Here is a 22,847-nt window from a genome sequence, read left to right on the forward strand (position 1 = left end):
CAACTTTCCTTTTTAATAGATGAAAACATTACATCTGAATTAATCTTTTTTACTGTGAAGATAAACTGCATTAAAAAAACCAAAAACACCTCACCATAGACAGTTCCTGTTTTAGGGTGGTAGAGAGAGGTACAAGTTACCAAAATTGTGTAAACTAATAACCTTATTCCAAGAAGATACTAGTGTACAATATACTTGGTACAGAAAGAAATGTCTTTAAAAGCCTTCCCCCAAATTGCCACAGTCTAGAAATTTTGAAGCATGAATTTATTCTTTGCAACTGAGAGAAATATTTATGCCTTACCCCCAAGTTGCTGACCTTTTCAAATGATGTAAACTGTAGCTGGAAGGAAGTGTGATGAACATGTTTATATTCCATTCCTTGAGGAGAGCAGTTGGATTTGGAAGCAAGCACAGTATCCATAAAATCTATCAATAAATCCGAGATCTATTGGGATGCATGCCTGAATAGGGAAGATGGTAAAGACATTCCTGGTACTAGTTCCAATACATGCTGTTTCCAGAAGTTGAGTGAGAGTATTAGAGCAAACAGGCTTTCAACTTTCAGAAGTCATTGCTTTTACTTGAGATCTCTGGCACTTAAAATACTGTTGCTCTGAAATGACAAACAAACACTCTTCCTCAGGCTTTAGCAGACACTTTTCCTTTGCAGTGGTATACACAGCTGACTTACATTAGCCTGGATGGGCCAGTTTAATTGAAGCTGCATCAGCCCCAATTAAATGGGACTGCTTTATTTCACAACATTTAACTCTTTACAACACAAAGGAATGTTCAAATACCAAATGTGAATATAGATCTTAAGAGGAACATACCAAAAAAGAAAGGGAGCACTATTGTCTTGTTACAGAGTGAAATTCACTATTTTCAGTGTGACACGATACCGGATGTAGAAGCCATCTACGCTGCAGCACTTGGCAAAATTCAGCTCCAACTCTCATATTAAGTGTTTTAAAGCCTCAGCAGCTGGACTCATGTTATTTTGAGAAAATCTCAGCTTTTTTTTTTCCTCCTTTTTCTTTCCCCTCACAGTTGTGGAGTAGAGTTGCCAGGTGTCTGGTTTTTGACCGGAACGCCTGGTCAAAAAGGAACCCTGGCGGCTCTGGTCAGCACCGCCGAACACCCCATTAAAAGTCCGGTCAGCGGTGTGGTGGTCTAAGGAAGGCTAGTCCCTACCTGTCCTGGCACTGTGCTGTGCCCCGGAGGCGGCCAGCAGGTCCGGTTCCTAGGTGGGGGGGACCCATGTGGCTCCACACACTGCCCCCACCCCGAGCACCGGTTCTGCACTCCCATTGGCCAGGAACTGCGCAGAGCCTCCTGCCCCTCCCCCCCCCCTCCAGGTGCCGGACCTGGTGGCTGCTTCTGGGGCACGCGGAGCCAGGACAGGCAGGGAGCCTGTCTTAGCCCTGTTCCGCCACTGACCAGGAGCCACCCGAAGTAAGCCCATGCCCCAACCCTGAGCCCCCCCAAACCCAGAGCCCCCTTCTATACCCCAAAACCCTCATCCCCAGAGCCTGCACCCCATCCCACAGCCCCCCAGCCACACCATCCTACCCTGTGCCTAACCCAAAGCCCTCTCCCACACTCCAAATCCCTCAGCCACACCCCCCAGCCCAGAGCCCCCTCCTGCACCCCAAACCCCTCATCCCCAGCCCCACCCCAGAGCCCGTATGCCCAGCCAGAGCCCACACCCCAACCCCCTACCCAGTGAAAGCGAGTGAGGGTGGGGGAGAGCAAACCACTGAGGGAGGGGGAATGTAGTGAGCGGAAGGCGGGGCCTCGGGGAAGTGGCAGGGCGAGAGTGTTCAGTTTTGTGCGGTTAGAAAGTTGGCAATCCTATTGTGGAGAAACTTGAAAATACAACCTAAGTGACCTCTAGCTGCTCAAACCGGACAGCAAGTAAAAAATTAACCTCATCATGATTTAATAGTTTGGGTTAGCGCTCCTGACTTTCTCAGCCTCTGTGGAGGTGGGGGGCCAGGTTGGTTTAGTTTCAAAGTGAAGGTGTTACACTATACCAGCAGGTCTTAGCCAGGGGTCTGCCGCCCCCGGGGGGCCATGAGCCAGTTTCAGGGGGCCTTAGGGCCCTATGGATGAAGGCCGGTGCCCCAAGCCCCTGTGGGGCTGAAACCAGGAGTGGAGCCGAGGGGAGCTCCAACCCTGAGCAGTCCCCCCAGGGATAAAGTCCCAAGCCCAGCACCCCCCATGGGGCTGAAGCCAGAGGTGGTGTAATCAGAGAATATCAGGGGTTAGAAGGGACCTCAGGAGGTCATCTAGTCCAACCCCCTGCTCAAAGCAGGACCAATCCCCAGACAGATTTTTGCCCCCGATCCCTAAATCACCCCCCTCAAGTATTGAACTCTCAACCCTGGGTTTAGCAGGCTAAGGCTCAAACCACTGAGCTATCCGCCTCGGCACTTGCTCCAGGGCTGAAGCCAGGAGCAGGGCCATGGGGCTGAAGCTCAGAGCCCCCCTGTGCCCCCCGTGAGGCTTAAGACGGAGCTCCCTGCAGGGGGAAAGCCTGGACAGAAGCTGCGGGGCTGAAACCCAGCACCTCCGCGGCTCTAAAGTGCTCCCTACCCCACCCCGGTGACTGAAGTCTGGAGCCTCAAGCCCCCCCGCCCATGTGACTGAACCCCCAAGGCTCTCCCCCACACACACACCCCCAGTGGCTGAAGCAAGGAGCGCCGGGGCCCTCCCCTGCTGGGCCCTGAAGTTTTTACAGCATGTCGGGGGGGGGGGAGGGGGGAGTTCAGAAAAAAAAGTTGAGAACCCCTGGGGCTGCTGGATGTCTGAGGGAAGCCAGCGGGGGCTGTCATTAAGCCAGGTGGGCTCTCAGTGGAGGCTGGGTGGCTGCTGAGGGTACAGGGGTGGGGGTGGCACACACCTGCCTCTTCCTTCCCTGCTGTGACCTAGCCTGGTAAGCATGACTAGTGCGACCTCTACTGGCCCCCAGCAGCAATTTCAGCCAATCCTATTGCTTAGCTGAATGCGCCAGGCATGTGAAACTTGGCAGCCCTGTCTACCTACAGGCTTGCAGGTCCGGCACACATAGACCTGTGCACCCACCCTGTGTTTCTACATGCGAGCCAGGAAGCTGAACGTCCAGCTATCAGCTGTAAGCAGGCACGGCCATTTCTTAGGGTTCCAAAACCTCGCAGGGCAAAGTTATCCCTTGTTGCATGTAAACAAAACTGGCGCTTTACTAAGACGTTTGGGGGTGGAGGGCTCCACATGCTATATTGACTTCCCCACACCTCCTGCAACCTGCGTGCCTCCATTCAGGTTGCTACAGAGGCCAAGCAGCAGTCCATTTGAAAAACATAGCCATAACGGCTCTAGCCATAAACACAGTGGTGTAGGCACAAGGGAAGTAAGGGAGATATTCTCCTCACTGTCAGTCTCCTCTATCTATGCAGCACACTATTTTCACATTTTACCCCCCACCCCCTCCCAGTTTTTATAGGGGTGCATAATATTTGCAAAGTTTGTTTACTTCCACGACAGGAAGTGTGGTATTGAATATTTACAAATCAAGATTAAAATGGGGAGTATGGAAGTACCTTTCAGGCTTTCTATACAAGTGAGTGAGACCTCCCCTTTAACTGTCCCCTTGCAAAAAGCAGCAAACAGGTGGTTTGTGAGGGAGGTCTCCAGGTGAAGGAGGAGTGCTATAGCACCCCTGGGCTGAGTGTGTTGTCTGCTTGCTTGCAGTTTATAGGTGCTCTGGTTGGGGAGTTGTGTGCTAAACCAAGCTCCCTACTAGCCTAGCCGACAGGTTACCAACCAGTTCCAGTGTGCTATCCTTTCATCCCTAATCCCTTTAGGATCTGCAGGGCTAACTCACAACAGGGGTTTAAAAAAACAGCTCCTATGCAACTGAGAAACTAGTGAAGAGGGGGGTTTAGAGACGGTGTGAGAGAGGCAAATACACCTAACAAACATACGCTAAAAACTTAGGCTAATAACTACTCCCACAAAAGTTTTCTTTTTTTCCCCCAATGCAGGCAGAAGTCCAGCAGCGGGGGTGGGGGACTATCCCATTTATTGCCCTGAATGCTGCATGTATGATTACCTGGCATGTGGGATGCTTGCATCTGTTGCAAGCAACTGATGGCCCTCAGACACAGAGGATGGGCTCTTGAGGCCAGAGTGGCAGAACTGGAGGAGCTAAGGGAGACGGAAAGGTATGTAGAGGTGATTTTCAAGGACCCCCTCCCCCCATTTAGTCTGACAGGCTCTGTGATATTGAAGAGGATGTAAGTCGTGTGGACGGAAGACACCAAGGTGGAGCAGAGGAAAATGATCCCCTAGGTAGGGCCCTCCCCTTCTAGATGATGTCACAGTATCTCTCACACAGAGGATACCTCTTTGGGGCAGGGGAAACCTGTTATTAGGAAGAAACAGGTAATAGTAATGGGGGATTCAATTATTAGAAATATACATATTTGGGGCTGTGACGAGCAGGAGAACTGCCTGGTGAATTACTGGTCAGGTGTAAAAGGTTGCCGACCTCTCAAGATATCTAGACAGATGTATGTGCAGCGCAGGGAAGGAGCCAGTGATCGCAGTACACATAGGCGACTGGTAACTGCTGATAGTGGGGGTGGGAGTGCACAATGGCAAGCCTCCTCTCACCCCCAGAGCCACGGTCAACTTCCTGATGACTGCCCAGGCACCCTCCGGCAACACCCTCTTGCCCACGGCACGCGGGCCTGTCACCCACATCACCCACCCTGGGCAAACTTGTATTTTGACACCTTAGCCCCTGCTGCCTCCCCAGGCTCAACAGGACACAGTTAATACTAGGGTACAAAATGTATAGGAATGACCAAGCAGGTCACACTCCTGGGGGAGTTGCATTATATGTGAAAGAAAGCATAGCATCAAATACAGTACAATTTAAATTAATCAAACTTTACCACAGAATCTCTGTGGATAGAAATTCCATGCTTGACTCACAAGAGTATAGCAGTAGGAATAGACTACTGAGCATCTAACCAGGATGGTATTGTGGTTATGAAATGTCCAGGGCAATTAGAGAGACTACAAAAAAACCCAATAATAGGAGATTCAACTACCCCCATATTGACTGGGTACACATCACACAGCACGACGGGATGCAGAGAAAATTTCTAGACATTAATGAGTGGTTCTTGGACCAGCTAGCCCTGGAACCCACAAAGGGATAGTCAGTTCTTGATTTAGGTCTAAGTGGAGCACAAAATCTGGTCCAAGAGGTGAATATAGCTGAACTGCTCAGTAATATCAACCATAAATATATTAAATTTAACATCCACGGAGGGAGGAAAAACACTAAGGAAACTGAACACATTAGCATTTAAATTTCAAAAAGAGGAACTACACAAAAAAGGAGGAAGCTAGTTAAATGGAACTAAAAGGAACAGTGACAAGAGTGAAATGTCTGCAAGCTGCATGGACACTATTTTAAAACACCCTAATAGAAGATCAAACTAAATGTATACCCCAAATAATAAAAAAGTAAGAGGACTAAAAAAGTGCCTCCCTAAACAGCAGAATAAGAGGAAAAAAGGCATCCTTTTAAAACTGGAAGTCAAATTCTACTGAGAAAAATAGAAAGACGCATAAACTCTGGCAAGTCAAGTGTAAAAGTATAATTAAGTAGACCAAAAAAGAATTTGAAGAGCAACTAACAAGAGAAAAAAAAAAAAAAAAAAACACGGTCAGTTTTTGTAAGTACATCAGTAGGGCAATGGATGGTAGAGGTGCTGAAGAAGAACTCAAGGAAGACGAGACTGCTGCAGAGAAGCTCAATGAATTCTTTGCATCACTCTTCACTGCAGAGGATGTGAGAAACATTCCCACACTCAAAACATTCTTTTTAAGTGACAAATCTGAAGAACTGTCACAGCTTGGGGTATCAGGAAAGGAGATTTGGGAACAAATTGATAAATTAAAGAGTAATAAGTCACCAGGACCAGATGGTATTCACCCAACAGTTCTGAAGGAACTCAAATATGAAATTGCAGAACTACTATGTGTGTTATGTAACCTAATCACTTAAATCAGCTTCTGTACCAGATGACTGGAGGATAGTTAATATAATACCATTTTTTTTTAAAAAGGCTCCAGAGGCAATCCTGGCAATTGCAGGCTGGTAAGTCTATCTTCAGAACCAAGCAAATTGATTGAAACTATAGGAAGAAACAGAATTATCAGACATGTAGATGAACACGATTTGTTGGGGAAAAAGTCAACATGGCTTTTGTAAAGGGAAATCATGCCTCACCAATCTATGCGAATTTCTTGAGGGAGGTCAACACATGTGGACAAGAGTGATCCAGTGAATATAGTGTACTAGAGTTTCAGAAAGCCTCAAAGACTCAAACAAAGTAAGCAGTCATGGGATAAGAGGGAAGGTCTTCTCATGAATCAGGGACTGGTTAAAAGACAGGAAACACAGGGTAGGAATAAATGGTCAGTTCTCACAATGGAGAGAGGTAAGCAGTGAGGTCCCCCAAGAATCTGTGCTTGGACCAATGGTGTACAACATATTCATAAATGATCTGGGGGAAAGGGTAAACAGACAGGTGGCATAGTTTGCAGATTATGCAAAATTAGTCAAGCTAATTAAGTCAATAGCTAACTAAGAATTACTCACAAAACTTGGTAACTGGGCAACAAAATGGCAGATGAAATTTAATATTGATAAATGCAAAGTAATGCACATTATTTGTATAGTTGGGATTATGTTTTCCAAAATGATAACATCTAAATTAGTAATTACCACTCAGGAAACATCTTGGAATCATCATGGATAGTTTTCTGAAAACCATCTATTCAATATGCAGCAGCAGTCAAAAAAGCGAACAATGTTAGGAACTATTAAGAAAGGGATAGTTAGTAAAACAGAAAACATCATAATGCCACTATATAAATCCATGATACGTCCCCACCTTGAATACTGCATGCAGTTCTAGTTGCTCCATCTCAAAAAAGATATTAGAATTGAAAAAGGCACAGAGAAGGGCCACAAAAATGATGAGGGGTATGGAACAACTTCCATACGAGGAGAGATTAAAAAGACTGGGAATGTTCAGCTTACAAAAGAGATGACTAAGGGGGGGGGGGGGGGGACTATGATAGAGGTCTATAAAATCATAAATGAGGGGAAAAAAAAAAGTGTTATTTACCCCTTCACATAAACACAAGAACTGGGGTCCCACAATGTTTTAAACCTGCTGCTTATTTATTTCAAACATTAGAAAATACTTCTTCACACAATGCACAGTCAACCCATGAAACTCGTTCCCAGGGGATATTGTGATGGCCAAAAGTATAACTGGATTTTAAAAAGAATTAGATAAATTCATGGAGGACAGGTCCCTCAACGGCTATTAGCCAAGATGCAACCCCATGCTCCGGGTGGCCCTAAACCTCTTACTTCCAGAAGCCAGGACTGGTTGACAGGGGATGGATTACTCAAAATTGCCCAGTTCTGTTCATTCCCTATGAATCTTCTGGCACCGGCCACCATCATAAGACCGGAGACTGGGCTAGTATGGTCATTGTTATGTTCTTCTGGGGGGGGGGGGGAGGAGTTCTTGCTGGTAGATGTGTAATGTAAGAAAAGAAACTTGAGGTGTTCTCCTCCCTTTGTTCCAAGCTCCAGGAACAAACCGGTATAAAGCAATCTTGCTATAACTGGCACTAGCAAAGTATACCATCCATCAGCATTGCGGTTTGGCTACATCAAATGCAATCAGTGAACAAGTGTAGAGAAGCCAAATATTATATGGGAATGGCTGAGGTGGGGAAAAAGACAAACAGATTAAAACTAAAGAACGTTCTTAACTCTTTAGAGTCATGAATTGCTATTGACCAATTCAGAAACATTTTACAGGAATATTGAAAGAGCTGATGCAGAATGAAGAAGTTCAAAGAGTCCGAATTAGAAACCATCACTAGCAGCCCCTCCAGAAGTGCCCAATACTCCGCTTCTTCTAATTATCTTCATGTTGCCTTTAAATGTATGGAAGGACCTTCCAGAGTTTATCCATAAGACCTGTCCCTCAAAGAACAAAATCAGCAACATTCTTTTAGTTAAGCTTGACAGGGTATATTTTACATAGTATACATTTAGCTAAGAAGTTGTTGCTTCCCCTACCTGTGGTTTACTATAGTCTTTCTCCCTCCTTCAGCAACTGGATAATTTTAGACAAGACCAGACAGTGTTTCCTCTGCAACCCAGAGAACGAAGTACAAGTACAAAGGGGAAAAGCAGCAAGTGACAGGGAGGGAGGGGGAAGAGGAGCAAATGGGAACATGACCTTGGGAGAGAAGGAGTGGGCCGGGGGGAGGTTCTGGCACTCCTGCTGGAGAGTCCAGTTTTTAAATATTATGAAGTTGGCAACTGTAACTACCACCCTATCAAGAGCCCTGCATGTTTAATGTTTATACACACACCCAGCAGAAACAAACAAGCTTGAGTCACATCTGACTACAGCTTGTGTCATCCAGATTCCAGTGGCTTAAATATTCCAAGTGAAAATGTGACCACTTCACAATGATGGCTAGCAGCAGGATTCTCATAATATGGGTTTTAATCAAAGACTAACAACATTTCAAACTGTGAGACATTTACACACAGCAAAGGGTTTGGCATTAGCTTCCAGACCATTACAGTATGGTGTTTCATATACAGTGAAAGGAGGTAGATTAGCACTTTGGAGAAGAGAGAATCCAACTGCTTGTGCTCACTTAAACATCCCTGGCCTTCCATGAGTACTTCAAACCTACCAAGGAGTTAACAGGTTATTTGGAAGGAACAGAAGAGAGCTACAGTACCCAAGCTATGGATCAAATTTCCTAACCTGTTAAGGGAGGAGTGGAATAGCATACAAACAACAATGGAAGTTGCTGTAAAGTTGTTTATAAATAGACTTAAGCATCAGGTTCACATAATTTACAACCAGAAATTTTATAAAGGAAGTTAAGAAGAAAATAAGCTGTTTTAACTGAGTGCAAAGATGATGACATGGCAGATTCTTGCCACCTGGAGTGTGGCAGGATGTACCACACTAATGATCTGGCTAGTACAGGGGTAGGCAACCTATGGCACGCGTGCCAAAGGGGACACACGAGCTGATTTTCAGTGGCACTCACACGGCTTGGGTCCTCGCCACCGGTCCGGGGGGCTCTGCATTTTAATTTAATTTGAAATGAAGCTTCTTAAACATTTTAAAAATTTTTTTACTTTACATACAATAATAGTTTAGTTATGTATTACAGACTTATAGAAAGAGACCTTCTAAAAACGTTAAAATGTATTACTGGCATGTGAAACCTTAAATTAGAGTGAATAAATGAAGACTCAGCACACCACTTCTGAAAAGTTGCCAATCCCATGGCTAGTGGCTAATGCTCCCTTCTATGAGGAAGATCTGAACTGCTCAGCTATGTTTCAGAGGTTGGACTCTGCTCTAGCTGTGGAAATTTTAATTTTTATTGGAACAGGAGGATCAGACTTCTAGACTCATGCTCCCCAAGTTTCTCAGGGACTTCAGCAAGCAACATTCCATGACAGTGGTACAGTCCTAGCTAGATCGTGGATTTGTTACAATATTAAAAGACAGGCATACTAGCAGCAAGGACCTGCAACCTACTTTTTGCAGGATTTGCTGAGACAAACGTTGGGAAAAGATTCATTCAATCTGGGTAATATAGTTTGAGAGAGGTCATGCCTTTCCAATCCCATCACATTTACTTGCAATATTGAAACTTCATCTTGCTAGTTTGAGATGGTGTCCCCATCATGGAAATATTGTAGCTAGCGAGGCACAAACTCAAAAAATCTAAATCTTGCTCTGCTAAGGGAACTAAGTGAACCATGGGAAGGCTGTCTTCCTTGACTGTGGTGAGGGTGTCATATTGTGGATTAAGTGAAATAAAGAAATTAAATTGGCAGATGTTTGTTTTTTTACCAGTGGGTCAAGTTCAATAATTGGAGTTTGCTCGTTTCTGTCACCAGAACAAAAACATCTAAACAGATATTGTGGTTACATTAAATCGTCTAGGAAACATTTAATTACAAGTGGAAATATTTACTGTATGTATTTCCTTGCTCACAAACATATATGAAACTATAAATTGTTTACCACAAGCAAACAGAGAACTCAGGCTGTCTTTTTTCTTTTTCAAGTAGAGAATGGTGCCCAATATAAATTTCATTAGACGAGGGACCAGTCTCACTTGCCAGTTGCTTGGTTGTCATTTCACCCTCTTGTTTAAGTGGTACTGGCGAGATAGGCCCCAAATTAAAATTGAAAATCCCCACCCCCCAACCAAAAAAAAAAAAAAATGAACTGTTTTCTTTAATTATTACATTTGAGGGCTGTATGTTGATACTTATTGAATTTATTCAAAACTCAAATATATAGACACACACACACACACACACACACACACCTACCTTACATTCTAGATTCCAAGGCCAGAAGGGCAGTAGCGTAGCTGGGGGGAAGTGGGGCAGCGGCCGCTTCCCCACTGAGCACATGTGGCACCTTTTTAATTTTACTCATGAAAATTAAAAAAAAAAAAAAAAAAAAAAGGCGCTACCCATTGCAGCGCTTTTACTGATGGGGCGGGCGCTCCGGGTGTCTTCGGCAGCGGGCCCTTCACTAGCTCCGGGTGTCTTCGGTGGCACTGAAGCTTCATTGTCGAAATGCCGCCGAAGACCCGCGGAGCGAGTGAAGGTCCCACCGAAGACCCGGAGCGCCGCCCCATCAGTAAAAGCACTGCAGCAGGTGGCGCCTTTTTTTCCCCCGCTCCCTCCACCTGACTACGCCACTGCAGAAGGGACCATTGTTATCATCTAGTCTGACCTCCTGTATAACACAGGGTGCCTTTGGGATAGTTTTAGTTTGATTCTAAAAGTTATCAGTGACCCCAACAGCCCTAAACAATTTTTGACTTCCACCAGATCAACAGAACACACACATACACACGCACACTTCAGCCCACATCAAGCCCCTTCCTCCCCTAAAGCCCAAGTAACTAGATAAACTTTGAAGCACATCCTGATGGTCAGATCAAGGGAAGAGGGTAGGGGAACCCTTATGGGACTTGCTGGGCCACCACCAGTTTCTTTTTAAAAAAAGAGGGAACATCAACTGACATGCTCAGCTGATTGCAACTGTGAGCAAGGGACAATCTCAGACAGGCAGCTCCCAGCCCATTTAGGTTTTTAAACGTCAAAACCAATACTTAGTAAATATTACATATTGCTGTCCATCTCTAGATCACAAAAGTCCTTAACAAAGAGAAAAAAGGCAAGTGTCATTATCATCAGCATTTTATAATGAGGAAACTGGGCAAGTCATTTTACCTCTCTGTACCTCAGTCACAGAGGGTCAGTGACAGAGCTGGAATAGAACTCGGGTCTCCTGACTCACTCCTGGATTACACCACCTTCCCAATTAGAGCCTCTTCTGTGGTGCTGGACTCGGAGCAACAGCCAAGCTGTCTTGATCAAGTAGCTAAGAACCAGAATGTTAAAGTGACCAGTCTAGTTTCACTATCAAAGCAGAGACATAGAAAAAGTAAAGGGCTAAATAAATTAGAGACTTTTCAACATTAATTGTTACTTATTTAAGGTATTAAGTAGTAAGGGCAAGGGGAAAATGATCACAAATTTGCAATTTCTCATTTCACCTGTTTTGCTACTAGCCACATTTCACCTGCCTGGATTAACTTTGAAAAGTCTAAATCTCTTATGTACTCATTATGTGCCTTTATCAGACTGTACTACAAGTTACACATCTAGATAATGAATTGTTTTACAAAATCCATGTATGCTTGATTCCAAGACTGCAAAATCTGAATTTGTTTTACAAAATATACATACACACAGTGTATTTAGAAAAATAATTTGTTGATGGCCTACACAACTTGAGTTAATGACATTTATTAAGAGGTAGATGCTAAACGTCTCACAACTGCATCAGAAGCTTCCTGCAACTCCAGTTACGGCAGTTATATGTTAGATATTTACAGTACAATTGCAATGAACTACTAATGAATGAGATACTGTCAAGCCACCTTTTTGCTTTGGGTTCTCTTTCAAAACACCATCTGAACACATGAAGGCTGAGATACAGCTGCACTGAGAGATACAACTCTCTGCATTGTTTATTTTACAGAAGACTGGGCCTGACTGTTTTGTATTACTTCTGAGCTAACTACTTGGATGAGTACTAGCCATGTTCTATGGCTTAGTTTAGAGATCCCAATTGTGCACTATGATTAGCTATTGTAGAATAAATAAACAAACAAGCTTACCTTTTATACACATGACTATTTCAGTATTCTCCATCAGCAAGATATCCTAAGCAACAGTCACACCACCAACACTTTAGTGGGGTCTACTTCACCTTGATGTGTTTGGATGAAGGAACAGAGGCACTTAAAAAGCCAACACACATTGTAAGCATCTCTTTTATTTGTTGTAATATAAAGAAGCATACATCATTCATTCTTTTCAGTACAACTCAAATTGTACACCAATAAAAAAAGATCAGTGTACACAGACATCCATGAGCCTGTAACAACAGGACTCACGACATTTTGCTCTGCTGGTATTGCACTTTGAATAGGCTTGAATTAAGGCACAGTAAAAACAAAATCATTTAGTGCTTCTACAGCAGATGTCTTCTTAAACACATGCTACATGACAAACTAGTTTTTTCTAGCTTATGTATATACACACAAAGAAAGGAAAAATGCATGCACTAGAAGGCTTAGATTTCAACAATTTTGTTGCTTCATAATATACAAATAAAGTAGTTTAAAGATGTAAACAAATTGCATGCACATAAACTAGAGCAAAATCTTTAATACAGTATCTGAAAGCTATTATGCTTAAATAAAAAATATAACTTACTAGTACTCAATGTTTATGTGCCATTTTTGTCCTGTAGAAATTAAAAATTTGGGGTTCTTTTTGCTTCACACATTGGCAGCATGTATGTTGATAGGAAAGACTGATATGGCTTTTGCATTACACAACACAATGACAAGAAGAAGCTTCTCCTATTCCATTTGGATGTGGCATCCTGGGTATTTTCCAGTTAAGGAAAGCAACAACAAAAAATCCAATAGGATTTATGCTACAATTTGGGAAAGCTGCAAGTTTCAGCAGCCCTTTCTGAAAACATTTTGCTGAGAGTAAATTCTTAAAACCTAAAACAAAAGATTCTGAACAAACCAAGTTTCACTTTCCACTTCAAACACTACAGAACAAAAATTAAGTCTCCCTCTCTCCCCCCCATGGCTGTGATAGCTGAAGTGCTCTTGGATTGCCTCACAGGTTAACTGGGTGGCAGCATTTCAACAAGTACCCTGAAATCAATCTTCCTTCTCTTTCTTAAGGAAATTAGTTATATCGTTTTTATTTCTCTTTTTGGTGTAGGGCAGGAGATTTTTCAAATTAAATACAGGAACAAGTATCACTCCCGCAACCTACCACATCAGGCTGAGAAGGCACATTTACTGCTGTGTGGCTAGCAAGGGAAGACTTTTTGTTTTATTAAAAGGCACAGTGTTTAGTATTACTTCCCTTCCCTCTCTTCTCCCTCCCCCCTCCCCCCAAGAGTCTTTTGGTTAGACCAGATAGAGTTCTATATAGCGACTTCCCAGGAGCCGTCCATTTTTCTCAGCCACTGCTTTCTTAGCCAGGTCCAGGCTTGGAAAAGTCACCAACGCTTCTCCACTGGGCTGGCCACTAAAGTTGTAAAGCACGAGAATGGAATCTGTGTGGAGCTGCGGGAATAAGAACACAAGGGAGGGGGGAGAGAAACTTAAAACCTAAGATCACAGATGTAGGCTCTGTCCCTAACACTAGGTACTCTTGCTGGTTTCTTTAATTGCTTTAGAAAAACAGAAAGGCAGTTCAGAGTTTTATACATTAAAAACACTTCAGCTGCCAAGCTTCAGATCATCGTGGCTACAAACAGCCAAGTCGGAGGAGAATAAAGGACGGAAGACTGAACTGAGAGCTGGTTTTTAGTTCACAGCAGAAGGAACTTGAATTCTGCTGATGTACGAATCAGAAAGATCCAGGAGGAGAGTCCAGTACAGAAGTACTGCAAATTACTTAGATTTAAGGTTAGCAAGGCTATGTGTCTACATTATGGGCACTACAGTGGCATAGCGACTGCGCTGTACCACATGGTATAGATGCAGACAGCAGTGACGGAAGGGGTTTTTCCATCGCTGTAGGAACTCCACCTCCTCAAGTGATGGTAGCTAGGTTGTCGGAAGCATTCTTCCATTGATCTAGTTGCATCTACACCGCGGGCTAGGTTGGCATAGCTACAGCACTCAGGGGTATGAATTTGTCATACCTCTGAGCGTTGTAGCTATGTTGACCTAAGTTTGAAGTGTAGACTAGCCCAAGACAGAAGAGGTATAAAATTTAGTAAATGATAGGCAAAGCAAGGAAGGAAACCTCAGCCTGCAGTGAAGTATGCTTGTGCTACCTGGCTTATTGGGTTTTAAAACAGACCCAACGTTTCTGCACCTACATCTGTGATTGCTAACCGCTGGCAGATTAAGTCACAGCTGCAGTATATTGGGGTCAGTCATGAGAGAGTTTTATTCTCCAGACCCAAAACCCAAAAGAAAATAAGGCAGACAGTGACACCAGAAAGGGAAGTATGGATAGAGCAGCATGAGAAGAGAAGATGCATGAGAATTAACAGAACTGAATTAGCCCCCAAAACCAGAGAAGTAAAAGTTGTAGTACTTCAATTGAATCAGAGGAACCTTTGTTAATATGGAGAGAAGAGGGCGGAAAGAGTGGTGAGAAATGAGACTGTTCTCTCAATGTAGTTAATATACTTGGGGTGACACATGGGCCCTGGTATGTTCAAGGATTTAACCTCAAAATATCGAGTATAAAATCCACTCAGCAGATGTGCCCCAGCTTGTCTGTGCCCCCATACCAGACATCCTGGAAGCCCTTGCAGGGTAAATTTGGAAATCTCATTTGTATATTTGATTTAATAAATCTGAACCAAGTTAAGAAATCAAAAGTTGAAGCAGCAAAAACTCTGAATACAAGAGATTCATTTGCTGGAAACTTAAGAGGGGGTCAACTCATTGCCAGAAAGAACACAAAACACTTGCTAAGTTAGAACACCACACAGTTTAAAAAAAAAAAAGAGATCAAGCTTAATACTTGCTTTGTGGAGTCTACATCCTTCAGATTTAAAGAGGAAAAACATTCACAGTCCCCCCCCCCCCCAAATGATGCTACCATATATGCTTGTTACAGTAAAAGAAATGGCAAAACGCTCACTTTTTGGTTACCTCCCATACTAGTTTCTGAGCAACTTTATATTCTGACATGTAGAAGTAAAGCCAGCACATACCAGAACTTCACTCACCCAAATGCTTGGTAGGCAATAAAAGCAGGCTTAAGTTATAAGCAACAAATCATGTTAGGAACTAGAGGTACTTAACGGGGCAGTGAGCACAGACATTATTAGATCCATATACTGATACATTTCTCCCTCCAGAAACAAGGTGAATTAGGAAAGCAGCATGCCGAAAAACATTCAGGAACCTTAAACAAAAATTCCTGTCAGAAGCCCAAATTAGGTTTAGAAATCTAGATTTTTTCATAGATTTCAGATCACTAATGCACTTAAAGAGGAAGCACTTCATTTGGGTAGAACCACTGACAAAATTATATTGGGTCTGTTTTAAAACAGATCCAACGTTTCTGCACCTACATCTGTGATTGCTAACCGCTGGCAGATTAAGTCACAGCTACAGTATATTGGGGTCAGTCATGAGTGAGTTTTATTCTCCAGACCCAAATGCAATGACAGCATACGGGAAGTATGGTTACACCACTGAGCACAGGCGACAGCAAAAAGCAGTTTCTGTAGCAGCTTTGGTTTTTAAATCAATGTATTAGATAGGATGTCCATAAGAAAAATAGTGTAGTTATGATAGTAGGACGTGTGCTCCCCCCCCTTTTTTTTTTTTAATTATTAAAGCAACAAGCAATATCAGTAGCAGGAAACTCGTTTAAAAAACTGTCTGGAAGGCTAACAGAACAGGCTGCAGGTACTGCAAGAGGCAGAGTTGCCTATGTTTGATTAACTCTTTTCAGAGCTCATTTGTGTTCACTTTAAGACACTAACCTATGGTTTTAATGTAGATGCCTTAAGTAAATGTATTCATTTGGGGAATTACAGCTGAAGATTCATTCAGAGGAGGAGAATGACACTCTCACACATCGTGGCAAATATTTATTCTCTCTGGATGGTTTGCACCAGAGATGTTCCTACCATGGTACCTGAGGCTGCATAAAAGTTTCACCACCGCTCATTTTGTAGTCTGTTAGTCTGAGAGAACTCAGCTCCCATCTGGCTGTAGCAAGGCCCAGTTACTAACCCCATTTTCCAGATGATATGAGTGAAACACGAGAGCGGGTGAATAACTTGGCCAGGACCACAGAGAGTGAGTGTCTATGTATCTGCTCAGAATGAACCAGAGATTCTCCTGTCCCCACTCATTTAAACACTACACCACACAGTCTTCAGATGACTTGCTCCCTAGCAGGTCTGATATTTTATAGTGAAATCACACACACACACACACACACACACACACGAATGCCTTGATACAAATGGCTTTACAGAAAAGCCACTCTTACCTAATGACCTATTAACTCAACTCTTTGTAAGTCATCTGTTTCCAAATGATATTATACCTATGGGGGGACCAGCTGGACTAATCAGTAGGATTTTTAAAAGGAAGAGACTTGATATTATTGAAGTCATTAATACTTTCTAGGTCATATTAGAATTATGCATTACAACCACACAAATGCCAAAATTCATTATTGTGAATACAATTAATATCAAGGCAGAGGCAAAGTTTTGTCACTTGTTACAGCGCTAAAAAACTTGGACATTAGCGGAATATTTAAATGCATAATTTAAAATACACCTCTACCCCGATATAACACGACCCAACATAACACGAATTCAGATATAACGCGGTAAAGCAGTGCTCCGGGGGGGCGGGGCTGCGCACTCCGGTGGATCAAAGCAAGTTCGATATAATGCGGTTTTCACCTACAACATGGTAAGATTTTTTGGCTCCCGAGGACAGCGTTATATCGAGGTAGAGGTGTAGTACCATTTGAGCTCTCAAATGAATGCTTTGGTTTCTCTTTCAAAAAGTATTAGAATAATTATTTTTAAAAATAAATCTAAGCATCTTTAGAAAAAAAAAGTTGGTTAACTTAGTATTTAAGATTCAGGAGCAAACTTTTTACATGGGAATGGAGCAATACATAACTTAGTGCTCTAGCATTCAACAGAGAACCTGTACAAAGCTTATGGACCTGAGGGCTTAAGAGGTACACATCTTGGGGTTGGCCCTGGGCAAGTGTGAATTTCATCCTGAAGTAGTAACCAAAGTTTCCAGGCTCCAGGGATAAACTGCCTCCCCTCTCCTACTTTGTTTTCTTTTAATTTCTGAAGTAGTTCCACTCATACTGTTAAATCAGAAGAATACTTTGAACCTACAGTATAATAATAAAGGTATCTTATCTTAATATTGTTTTGTGCCCTCAAATTGCACATTTTTTCCTATAACTATATGCTCTTTTTTTTTTAAATAGCTTAATTGAAGGATTTAGTAGTTTAATCTATATCCATTACACTTTTCAAATGTCTGTTACCTTTAGGCCTTGGCTACACTCGGGACTTCACAGCGCTGTGAAGTCCCGAGTGTAGTCGCGCTGCCAGCGCTGCGAGAAAGCTCTTGCAACACTGTATGTACTCCACCTCTCTGAGGGGAGTAGCTTGCAGCGCTGTGAGTGAGCGTGCAGCGCTGCAGGTGCTGATTACACTGGTGCTTTACAGCGCTGCACTCGCTGCGCTCAGGGGTGTGTTTTTTCACACCCCTGAGTGCAGCAAGTTGCAGCGTTGTACAGCGCCAGTGTAGCCAATTCTTACTATATGTGAATGATTCGTAAGAAGTCCCAGCTCAGAGGCCAAAGTGTAAGCATGTATTGGGGAAGCCGGTATCAGACTGTAATAGAGAACTGGGATAGTTCACCATTAGCAAGTTTATTCACACATATAAAGAAAACAAACACCTTTATTGACAGAGCAACATTCCAGACCCATTCCAAGGAACAGGGAACTCATTGGTGCAAAGTGAGCAGGAGATATCAGAGAAGCATTCATTTCTAGACAACTTTACAGTGTAAGGAAGATGGAGAAAGGCGGGAAGAGGGTTTAAAAAAAAAAAAAAAAAAAAAAAAAAAAAGGAGTGTCTTCCTATTTTTTTTTTTTTTTTTTTTTTAAAGTCAAGGTTAGAAGAAGTTTTCTTGCTATGTTCAAACAAACAAGAATAAAAGCCCTGGGCTAAAAGCCTCAGATGGAGCACTCAGCAAATGATAATAAACCACTGTGAAAGTTTAACAGAAATTTCTTTGCACAAAGCCAAGCTGTCACATAACCTCCACCATTTCCCACTGCTGTCCCATCAGCCACAGATCACAGGAGTAGCCTCAGTTTCACCAGATTAGTTGATTTTATTTATTTATTGTAAATAGTCAGGAGTAGGGAAGGTTAGAGCAAGGTTCCCAAACACAAGCTAGGAAGGAAAAACAATCTCCACATCACCAAGCCCTTCATTTCCCTTCCCATTCACCATTGGAGACCCAGCTTCTGCCAGTCGCATCTTACCTTCTTTGGAAGTTACAAACAGTTACAAACAGACCCACTCTTTCGGTGCTTGTAACACACTCCTTGCTTGATCGTTCAGCTGAATAAGGCCATTGTAGTCATCAGGTGCATACTACAGTACAAGTGTGATACACGATAATCAGCAATAGAAGGAACAGTTCTTGTACAGCAAGCCACACAGACTACATTTGCAACCTTAATTAAGAGCATCAGCTACAGTAACTGGCAGGAGACAAAGAATTTGACACACACAGCTTATATGCAATCAGTAAAATACGTTACTTGAAGAGTTGGTTGGAGGTAGGTTTATGCAAGAAATATGGGGGAGATTATATACTGCATATAGTAGCTTTTTGTAATGCAAGTCTTCCTTAATAAGGAAATTTAAAAAACCAAATACCCTTTTTTCCTTAATATTCATAGAACAGCAACAAGTAGATATTGAGAATTATGTGCCAGGTAACAAATGACAAAGTCTAAGTATCAGAGAGAGCTATACTATGTTACAGCAGAGAATCTCATGGGGACTGGAGCGCATGCTTTCTAGACTGCACAAATTGACATGAGAGGGGAAGGATTAGGAGAGACCAAGATCCGAATTCTGATCTTACTTACAGGAGTGTAAATAAGAAGTTAACTCCACTGAAGTAGAGTAAGTTACACTGGTGAAAAGCCAGCGTGAGGCATTGTCCACACACAAAAACCAAAGTTGTACCTCTGTGCCTAACACCAGCATAGCTAAAGCCATACAACTCCCAAGTGTGGATGCATTTATACGGGTATAAAAGTGCTTGTATAGGTGAAGCTTACCCCTATATAGGAAGGAGAATAAGCAATACCAGTATAAAGCACTTTTATTACTGATATAACTGAGTCCACATTGGGGTTGTGCCAGTATAACCATTTTGGTAAAAAGAAAAATCACATCACTAACCAATAAAGTTATACCAGTACAAAATAGGGTTGCCAACCCTCTGGGATTGTCCTGGAGTCTCCAGAAAATGAAAGATCATGTCAAATGATGAAATCTCCAGGAACACGTCAAACCAAAATTGGCAACCCTAGTACAAAAGCTGTGTATAGACTAGGCCTAAGAGAGAAGAATCAGGTCAAAGATCTTAACCATGCATGAGAAGGGCGTGTTGTTATAGGGGATGGTGCAAGTCTGTGTCTAAAGTCAGAAAACAGATCTTGGTTGATGAGCCCAAATGCTGGTTTATACAGAATCTCTCCAGAAGCGCACATACTGGAAAGAAACGAATCCCAGAGAACACCTGACTAGGTTGTGGAGACTACTGGAATGCTACTTTGCAGCAAAGAGATACACAATACCCAGTTTATATTATGTCCTTTCTGCAGTAAGAAGCAGAATTTTCTGTTTTGAAATGGCTTCCTTTACATGCATTGGTAGATTACGGTATCCCCAAACACACAAGGTTCTATTGCTATGCTGCCCTTTGTTTCTTTTGATACAGAAAGTGTCTCCTGCCAGTTTATAGGGAAGAATAAATATATTTATAAAAGAAAATAAAAGAGACACTTTATAGCCACCTATAGTGAAATTTAAAGAACAAGTAATACACCTACCACACAGAGCAACATCCAAGAGCCCAAACACCATCAGAGAAAGAACCCCCACAATCTTCACTACAGATTTCTAGCCACCTTCACATCTAGACCCACTCCATTAAGTACAAACAAACGTAAGAAGTTTTTTCTAGATAGTCTCTACCAGGGCAACCAGGCTGTGCAAATATTAATTATCAGCTACCAGACCTGCCCTTGAAACCAATCTACAAAAAGTAAGTTTGTTCTTTGGAAGGAATGTCTCAATATAGTACATACTTTAGATACTAGATTATCAGCAGATTTACAATAGGTAAAGCCATGTAGCCTCTAGTGAGAGTATTTTTTTTAAAAAAAGGTACTTGATATGCATAAGCAACAAGAAAAATGAGGAATGGAAAAATTACAGTGTATCAGAAATGGCAAGAAGAGAGATTGGTATAAAGCAGGAGCTCAAGTGTGCAGGAAACTTGAATAAAAAAAAAAAAAAAACCACCACAATAGTTAAAGAGTTTTTTATTTAGAGGACAGACATGTAAAAGGAGAGATTGTATTAAGTTACGGTAATTAAACAGAGGTTATGGAGTAGTAAGTGCTTCTTAACAGCTCCAGCTCAAAAAAAAAAAATTACAAAAAGGCATTATTGTAAATCAAGTTAGGGAAATAATGCAATAGGATGAGGTCATACAAGAAACTATGTCTCTAGTGAGAAAATGACAGCTACTCCAAAATACTTGAGATAGAGCATTAAATGAGCATTTCAGATGTTGCCTATATTTCAGAAGCCTCCTAAACCAGCAAGGCCAAGGTACACTACTATTGGACTGGATGACCAAAAGTGGAAGAACCTGAGGTGGAATATCAGTGTTGCTAGCTTTGAATGCAGGGACATGTAATTAGCATTAAGCCTCTTAATTTAGGCTCATTACTTCTTCTTTACCAGTCCCTACCAATCTGAGATTGTGAAATAATTATACAATAATGTAAAAATACACTATTATGGATTTGCCAGAAGTCATCCAATGCTACGTATGGTACAGATGACAAAAAGCAACATTGCATAGGTCAAACTCAGAAGCAGATAGCTTAAAAACTGCTGTCGTGTACAATAGCATGTTCTTTGCCTTTGTTCATTCATATAGGCAAAAGGTGAAATTTTCAAATAATTGAAAAATTCTGCTTCCATTGCAATCAATGGCAGATAAGCCAGTCTGAAAATCCCAGATAAGATAATCAGCTGTGAACTCATAGAACTGGAAGTCATTTCGAAAAGCTTTATAAATCCAGTGACATATCAAATTTGGCCTCAACACATCTAACCTGAATATAGATATTGCACTTTCAAAGACATTCTCTTCAGTGGGCATTTTTAACTCACTCCGAAAACTGGAAGTTTCTGAGGAGAACTTATTCTCAACTGCCTGGCAGTAGCAGCTGACCCCTGTTATCCAATTATTCATCAACAAACCAAGCATCTATTGAAAATGTTTTTCCATCAACCAGTGTCTCTTTTTCCTCTATTTGACAGAACAGTCTTGTTTATTGATACAGATGAAGCGGAGGGAGCGGCTTCTTAGATAGATTGATTTTTCCTTTACATTTTCCTTTGGTCAGTGACAAAATGATTCCTTTTTCACCCTGAGGTGGCTATCAAGTCCAACTGCAGTTAGTGGGGAGAGGCACATGAAAAGAGCCAAGAAGAGGCTGCACACACATCACCACCGTGGGGTTTCTTTAAAGGATTCCTCATTTGACCCTGATCTCAAGGGCAGCAGGAAATGGTACTCAGTGTGCCCACCTGTACTATGGGTCTTCCAGTGGGTAGGTAGGATTGGAGCCAGGTATGGAGTAAAGTTCGCACCAAGAGGGTAGCTTGGAAGCAGAAAGTAATGCAAAGTAATAGCAAGTGGTGGATCTTTACAGGCTAGAAAAAAAATGGCAAGATACACTGCAGAGTGGCCACAAACAAAAGACTGAGAACAGGTGAAAAATGCATCTGGTAGGAATAGAGTACTGGTACCAAAGGGAGTGGATGCTCGGAGCAAAGCCGGTTTGAATAGGGGGAACAAGTCGATCCTTTTAGCAAGCAAAAGTAAGGCTGAATCATTTTATAAGGGACAGGATCAATCTCTTATTGACTAATGAGACTGATAGTAGGATTTTCACATTGAGAAATCGCCATCAGAAATCTAGATTTATGAAGGCTGAGGGAGGAGGTAGAAGCAACCCTATTTATCAAATCAAGAGGATTTCCAGACTCAGTAGGTCTTTTCTGGTGTCCTAATATGAATTGGCAAAAATGTAAATGTAAAAGAGAGAAAAAAAGTTAATCCATCCCTTGGTTGTCAAAGGTTGTTATGTTCTGTATCTCAGGTGCATACTGTTAAATAAGTAGAGTTCTACAATTACTTGATCCTGCACTCTACATTTAAAGACATTCTTGTATCATTGTTTCCTTCTTTCTACTCCATGTTTGTCTTCTTTTCTTGCAGTTCCTCAGTA

General features: G+C 42.2%; 1 protein-coding gene across 8 annotated transcripts in view; it reads right to left on the minus strand.

The window, feature by feature from the left end:
* Window positions 1–12,480: 12,480 nt before the first annotated feature.
* Window positions 12,481–22,847, minus strand: part of ESRP2 (epithelial splicing regulatory protein 2) — a 70,913-nt gene continuing 60,546 nt past the window's right edge. For 4 of the 8 annotated variants that reach the window (XM_054048782.1, XM_054048784.1, XM_054048783.1 and 1 more), the window contains exon 16: window positions 12,481–13,821. In XM_054048782.1, coding sequence (XP_053904757.1) covers window positions 13,663–13,821 — 159 coding nt within the window. In that variant the 3' untranslated portion in view covers window positions 12,481–13,662. Of the gene's footprint in view, window positions 13,822–18,779; window positions 22,726–22,847 lie in introns of those variants that run through there. The other 4 variants (XM_054048786.1, XM_054048785.1, XM_054048787.1 and 1 more) reach the window with 3 other exon arrangements.

Source organism: Malaclemys terrapin, chromosome 14, assembly GCF_027887155.1.
Source record: "Malaclemys terrapin pileata isolate rMalTer1 chromosome 14, rMalTer1.hap1, whole genome shotgun sequence".
Lineage (NCBI taxonomy): Eukaryota > Metazoa > Chordata > Testudines > Emydidae > Malaclemys > Malaclemys terrapin.